Raw genomic sequence first — 7,218 nt, 5'->3', positions numbered from 1 at the left:
GGCACGTCATCACGTTTTCTCCACTAGAAGAGCATCCTAGAGGACACCTCATTACATTAACTGGAAGAACCACAGCGATGAGACCGATCTCTATTACTTGTGCCCTCCTGTTGACAGTATTCATATGGCTTTATTAAACAAAAGATACATTTGATTTAAGATTTGAATGAGATCAGAAGTGATTATGTTTCATGTTTGGAACTCCTGTTCTTCCTCACAGTGGGACCTCAGCCTACAGATGTCCCTCCTCCTCCTCCTCCTCCTCCTCTCATGTCTCTGCCCAGGCTGCTGTGTACCATCCTGCTGTTCATCCTCTACACTGCCATACTCATAATGTGCATACACTTGTTCTGCAGGATGACTCGAGGTAAGAACACCTCTGAGAATTGATGCAGTGAAATGTTCCCTGTCAGTGTTGGACTGTTTGAGCATTACTTTAGCATTACTTTAGCATTACTTTAGCATTACACTGAACTAGCAGCTAGACACAGATTGAGTCTTTGTTGTTCATGTTCATGCGGCTGCTTCATTTTGTGTTTCACTGACATGTGATCGATGGCCTCTCTTGTGGCTGATGACGGGTTTGAATCTGTGGTTTTCGGTGGAAGACTAGCATTAAAAATCAACACATTTGGAGGTACGTGGTTTTCACTGGACGGGAAGGGTGAGAGCTGGTTGTCACAGCAACAGCAATGAAGCCACATCCGGTAGAAAGCAGGAAGACAAAGAAGAAGAAGAAGTCACACTCACTCTCTTAACACTTTCTCTCCTCTGGTTGTTCTGCAGCTCGAGCTGATGCTAAAAGGAGAGCTGATCTCGTACTGGAATGATGAAGAAGAAGATCTTCAACTTGTGATATTGCAGATATATCGGCCAATATCAGTGTGAAGAAGGCAATATTCTTATATTTTTATTATTCCATTTTTCTAAAATAGTGTATTTTTTCTTAGCTACTGTATGGAGGAGGGAACCTGGCAAAACAAAAAATGAATAAATTAAAAGATACATTTAAAAAAATGGATAACAAATGCAAAAAAAGCATATTTAAAAAAAAGAGGCGAATAAAATCAGAAGTATAAATTTACCAATTAATGAATGCATATATGTATTTTTTATTTGTTTTTGGTATATTTGTTGGCATATTCATTTATTTATTAAGTCATTTTTTGTTTATTCTATTTTGGCAGCTTTCATCCTCCATAAACACGCTTTATTTAATAATCTTTATAATTGTTTGCATTTCTTATTCCTATGTAACAATCTACACAGTTACATTACCAGCCAGAAATAAATAACTAAATTTAACAAGGAATAAATAAATGTAAAAATAAATACATACAAGTAAAGATTTATAGAAATAGATAGATAGATATGGCTGCATTATGATTTATGACTTTACTCTGATATCCTGTACATTAGTTTGTATTCTGAGGATTATGGGATGTCATTTGTGCAGTTATTTTATCATAAATCAAAGTATAAGATGAAAAGTTATGTAAGTTAAATAAGTCAGAGTTGGGAATGACATCACAGCCGAGTTGACAGCGTTCCAGTAAAACGTGTGAACCTGAACACCAGTTCAGCGCATCATGTCCGGATGTGTTTAACCTTCAGATCAGCTCTGTGGAAATCTACTTCGTTGAGAAACATTCACTCAAATGTCTAAATAAACTCATGAACAGCAGCTTCAATGATCGAGTCACGCCACCTGGTGGGCAGGTTTCACTTTCACTCACTCGACCTTTGAAATGAACCGTCTCTTCTAACGGGTCATTTTAACGGGTTTATTTCCATAAACGTGTTGAACATTGTAATTGTGCTTAATGAACAAAATAAAACATAAAACAGACGCGTCTGCACCTGAACTCTTTATTTGATGATTCAGTAAAGTTGTGTGAGAACTCAGAGCTCTGCAGAGCTTAACAATCCTTTAACTTTGGTTACACCTGAACGCATCGTCTACTTTGATGTGAGGTCACTCAGCTTCTCCAACCACAGTCGGCTGTTCGTCCCATTAAATATGATGAAGGGAACTCTGTCAGTTTGCAATATTTACCCCAAAATAATTGCTTTTCATTCACGTGTCTTCTCTGTTTTCCTTTCTTTATTATCCTCCATCAGCATTCAGCAGGTTCACCTGTAACCACGTTAGTTCCTCACAGATGCAATAACAGAGATTGTCCAGCAGATGTCACCATCTTGTCTGTTTAAACGCTTTAAATCAGTCGTAATGATCACGGTGATCCACCAGTAGGACTCGTGCTGACGGAGGTATGAACAGAGTATCTCACGAAGCTGCTTTATAATGATGCTGCAGTACTTTCTCATCACAGTCAAGATGTCTGTTATTCCCCAGAGTTTATCTTCTCTTCACTGCATCATCTCACATGAAACCAGAGACGAGCGGCTGGATGACTCACAGATTCTTCAGGGAGTTTTCAGGGAAATATCAGCTCCTTTGTGATGTTTGATGAGTTCATCACAGAGTCACGAATCTAATGTTTGAAGTGTTGGTTTGGTGTTCTGGAGGTCACGTCTGGGTTAAACTTATCTAAACAGCAGTTCAATTCTTATATTTCCTCCTGCAGCAGGTTTATAGTTTCAATACAATCAGGGATGTAATAGTGCTGACTCAGGGGAAGGTGTGTTTCAGTGTGTGTGAATAGAGGAAACAGGAAGTACCTGTTTTATCACACACAAATATGCTGTGTTGCTAAAAATAGGACTCAAGATCATCTCTGATGTCAGGTCAAATATTTTCCTTCACAAAGTATTTATTAGTAACCCACAGAAACTCAAACAGATGTTACGCATTTAAAGCTGCACCCTTACTGATGTTCATAAACAGATGTAAACGGTTATTATTTATAGAGTTTGTTCCCTTAAAGAGTTCTTTCTGACGGTGTGTCTGTTTGTTCTTTGATGTGTTTTGTCGCTGAAGAAGAGAATCATCCTGAGAGCGATGTGTTGATAATAAATAATGAATGAATGTGATTTTCTTTTAACAATAACCGTGTTTGATAAAAGCCTGTCGCTGTTATTCAGTCGGCTTTTCTTTTCTCAGCAAAGTTTGAAACTAAAAAAATGAATTCTGATATCCGTGTCTGGTACTGAAAACATTGATTTCATAGTTTAGAGCTGAAACATTATATTTAGACGATGAAACTGAGTTTTTATTTGACTAATAAGACTTTATTCCCTTGTTGATGCAGGTTTGATTATAAAAATCAGCTTTAATCCTTCAGTTCCCTATAAAACCCACAATGCAACGCTTCTCCTGTTTAATAACACACAGAATAGATTCACACACTGGTTGCTTCCTGTCAGGTGTTTCCCGGTTTCACTGTTGAGTAGAAGGTCGGAGCAGCGGCCGCGTCTGTGGAGGAAGGACACGGTGGACAGAATAATAGAAACACTATGTCACTGTTCGATTCCCACAAACATGAATGTTACATTATTGTAAACAGAAACAGAGAACAAAGGAGGGATTCCCCTTAAACTGTGACGGTTTGTTAAAGAGGATATCAACAGATGTGTCTACTTTGATGCTTTAAATGCTGTAATAAAACCAAACATCTGCATTAAAACCATAATTATCTGTCCTCTCTCTGATTATCAAATGTAGAATGCACAAGATGCTTTGGTAGACTGTCTGGTTTATTTTATACTCATAATATTTATCTTCCTGTGTTTGTGTTTCCATGCATTGTGCTATTATTAAACACATGTCGTCACTTAAATTCCATGACAGTAGAAACTGTGTCAGCGTGATGAGATAAAGGAATGAGGAAATGCCGACTGCTTCGTTTACTATGTAACCATGGTGACGGGCTCCATTGACACAGAAACGGACCAATAGGAGCGTAGAGAGGGCGGGACTTCCATCTCCAGGCGGATAACAACAAACACACCCAGTGTATTACAGATTTACACTGTTATTTATGGAATGTCATATGAATATTTGAGGTTTATCGTCTTCTTTATCAGCTGCTGTTATTTATTATTGTTATTATTATTATTATTATTAAATATGGGAGTTTGTTTACCTCTGATCCTGCTCGTCTGTGCTTCCTGTGTGATGGTGACGTCCGTGTACGACACATCAGGGTCGACTCTACCTGCAGCAACAGTTTAGTGTTTGATGTGAATTTTAAAGAACAGAAAGCATTTTAAAACATGTTTATGTGTCATAAATAAATCACAGACACTGACAGTGTGAATATGTCTCTGATTCCACATCTGTCCATCATCTACGGACAGACAGATGTTACTTTACAGCATGTTGTCCTTTTCTGTGCCTGAAAAGCTTCATCAATTGTCAAACACTTTACTTTCTTTAGTAACAATATCACCAGATGAATAAAAATATACTTTTGTTTTTTGCATTCAGGAAGTCTGAACAAACTTCACATACAGATGTTTCTAAACAAAAACCACATTCACGTCATGTTTCTGTTTAAATACAAGCTCCTCAAACTCCATTTGACTTTAACTTCTTCTACGTTCAGGTGTCTGGAAGACAAATATTAATGTGGAAATCTGTGCAAGTGGATTGTTGGTGCTACAGCGTCATCCTTTTAAACGAAAGTCTTTACTGTAAAGGCTGCTGACAGATCTCCTAGTTTACAGCTGGTGCTGAGGTCACGAGCACAAGTCCGTGTTTACATGGACGGGAATAACCCGTTCTAGAATTGTTTTGTAGATTTAGTTTTTGTGTTAAACATCATTTCTCCTTTTTTTCAGAAACCACAAAAACCTGTGAATGAATCTGAATATGTTCGCTGCAGTTTGAAGCGCGGCCTCTTTCTGCAGCGTCTGACTGCTTGTCGTGGCCTTTCTGCAGCAGAATGAATCTGCTATTTATTTCACTTGTTTCCAAATCCAACAACAAGCTTCCACGCTCAGCACGTTCCGGCGTGCGACCTCCTCGACAGAAGCATCGCTGAAACAGCAGAATGTTGAGAAGGTTAGTTTGTTGACATGAAAACAGGCTGCTGACCTTTGTGGCTCCTCCAGAGGCAGAGCAGCACCAGCAGCACCAGCAGCGAGAGGCAGGCGCCCACCACAGGAAGCAGAAAGCCTGCGAGGGGGGAGTCCGGCGGCTCAGGGCGGCCTGCTTCACAACAGAAATACCACAGGTTGGCCTCGATGCAAACAGACTTCTGTCTCTGCGGCTGTCTTTGTGCTGAACACAGCCTGGATAAATCTCAGAATATTGGCTGTCCTCACCTCTGACAGTCAGCCAGCTCTCTGAAGATCCTCCGGCTCCAGAGACGGCACACTTGTAGAGTCCTTCATCAGCCTGAGAGACACCGGGGACGGTGATGTTTCCTGTGGAGCTGCTCCCGATGAGGACGCCGTCTTTATAGAACTCGGCTGTGAGGTTGGAGGTCGACTTGGTTCTGCAGCGGAGACTCACGTCGTCTCCCTCCGTCACGGGGAGGACGGGACTCTCCAGGATCACAAGTCCAGCTGAGAGACGAGACAAGAAGATAGTTCACTTGAAGAGGTCAAAGCTCCAGCAAGACGTGAAGTCTGAAAAACAACTTTATTGTCCAACGTGTTTCCTCTTCTAGACTCTTTACCTCCTCCAAGCACCTTGAAGTCCGAACAGAAGTCCATTCTACAAAAAACGTAGATAAGTAGTTTTGTTGCCTAAATTTAACAAAGTTTTGTAGCGTTGTCTTGTTTTTGGCCGTCGCCATCTTGGTCTTGTGCAACAAACTAATTAACTCAAAGGGTTAAAGTTGTAAGACAAAAACACGGGCAACTCTCAGACCTGACAACGTCGTGGAAGCAACCTGTCAATCACCATGTAGCCCCGCCCTAAAGCATCCCCTGCTTTATGGTCTGTGTGACTCTAAATGGACCATAATGTACTAAATGAACATCATGCTGTAGTGAAGAAGACTTGAAACTAGAGATTGAGACCATAAACTCATGTTTACAATGTTTACTGAGGTAATAAATCAAGAGAGAAGTAGAGTCATTTTCTCATAGACTTCTATACAACCAGAGGAGTCGCCCCCTGGTGGACAGCAGAGAGAATGCAGCTTTAACACATGAAGCTTTGACTTCACTTTAAAGAACCGGAGGTTGACGACTTGTTTTTGAATTGGCATGTTGGAAACTGTGAGCGTTCTCCAACTATGGTGACCAGAGACCTCTGTTTGTTCAGCTCGTCAGAGGAGAACGTCTGGAGGTGAATCTCTGGTCTGAATAACTGTCCTTGTATCTAAACCCACCGGTCACCATGATGTTGACGGCGTCGCTGCACCCTCCTGCTGCAGACTCACACCAGTACGCCCCGTTGTCTAGTGGGTACAGGTCATCGATGAAGCAGTGGGATTCGTTGGTTCTCTCCGAGGAACACTCTTGGTCTATATTAGTGGATGTGTTCCTCTTCACCCTCCAGGCAGGAGAGGTTCCCTCCTGCCCACAGCTCAGAGAGACGGACTCGTACTGGAAGAACTGAGATCTGTCGGGCAGAACTCTCAGAGCGGCTGCAAGAAAACACAGATTTGCATCGTTTGCACCACCTCAGCAGATAACAAGCGACCGCTCGGCAGCTCGCCGGCTTCTTCCTTTCACTACGGATGTTATTCTGAACAAACACTGAGGCTTCTCTCAGTGTTTGTTTCAGGCGTCAGTTCTGAACCCAACAGCTTTGTGTTCGCTGTCCGGGTCGATGGGAAGTTATTTATACTATTAACAACAATACACAGAATACATAATACTCCACGATGATGCAACCAGAGCTTCACACATCGCCCACCATCAACTGTGTGAAAGTAGCTGCTCTCAGCGTGAAACCACAATAAGAAAAAGTAACATTTTAAAGGCGAAGCTGCTGCTCGTCTCTGCAGATGCTTTGAGAGATAAACTTCAGGCGGAGGAGTTGTTGTTGTTGTTCTCTTTGTGTTCCCAATATAAAATATATTATTTAGCATTTGGTTTATCACTAGTGGAAAATATTGCAAATATGCAAAATGCTAAAAATATAAAGAAGGTACACAGTGAGGATCATTAAGGGTAGTTGCTGGAGTTTCATTCAGTTATTACGAGATGCAGAAATAAGGATGCAGAGAACCTTTGAGGCTCAATATCAGCGTAAATCACTCAAAGACATTCAGTACTCACCAACGACAGCGCACAGAGTTAACATCGCCATACTGATGACTGACTGATGACTGACTGACTGATGACTGACTGATGACT

General features: G+C 41.1%; 2 protein-coding genes across 6 annotated transcripts in view; one reads left to right on the top strand and one right to left on the bottom strand.

The window, feature by feature from the left end:
• LOC116385661 (low affinity immunoglobulin gamma Fc region receptor II-like) overlaps positions 1-1,849 on the top strand; it is a 3,523-nt gene extending 1,674 nt beyond the window's left edge. For 2 of the 5 annotated variants that reach the window (XM_031851317.1, XM_031851321.1), the window contains exons 4-5: positions 221-367; positions 787-1,849. In XM_031851317.1, coding sequence (XP_031707177.1) covers positions 221-367; positions 787-830 — 191 coding nt within the window. In that variant the 3' untranslated portion in view covers positions 831-1,849. Of the gene's footprint in view, positions 1-220 lie in introns of all 5 variants that reach the window. The other 3 variants (XM_031851319.1, XR_004212895.1, XM_031851318.1) reach the window with 3 other exon arrangements.
• A 3,118-nt stretch (positions 1,850-4,967) lies between these two features.
• Positions 4,968-7,171, bottom strand: LOC116385434 (low affinity immunoglobulin gamma Fc region receptor II-b-like). Its single transcript, XM_031850926.1, has 4 exons — positions 7,141-7,171; positions 6,246-6,503; positions 5,230-5,472; positions 4,968-5,116 (listed from the first exon to the last, which is right to left on the bottom strand). Exons 1-4 carry the CDS (start codon positions 7,169-7,171, stop codon positions 4,968-4,970), a joined length of 681 nt encoding a protein of 226 aa, XP_031706786.1.
• Between the last annotated feature and the right edge of the window lie 47 nt (positions 7,172-7,218).

Source organism: Anarrhichthys ocellatus, unplaced genomic scaffold, assembly GCF_004355925.1.
Source record: "Anarrhichthys ocellatus isolate YVR2014 unplaced genomic scaffold, GSC_Weel_1.0 scaffold11, whole genome shotgun sequence".
Classification (NCBI taxonomy): Eukaryota; Metazoa; Chordata; class Actinopteri; order Perciformes; family Anarhichadidae; genus Anarrhichthys; species Anarrhichthys ocellatus.
Note: the sequence above shows the minus strand (reverse complement) of the source record. Positions and strands in the feature narration are given on the sequence as shown.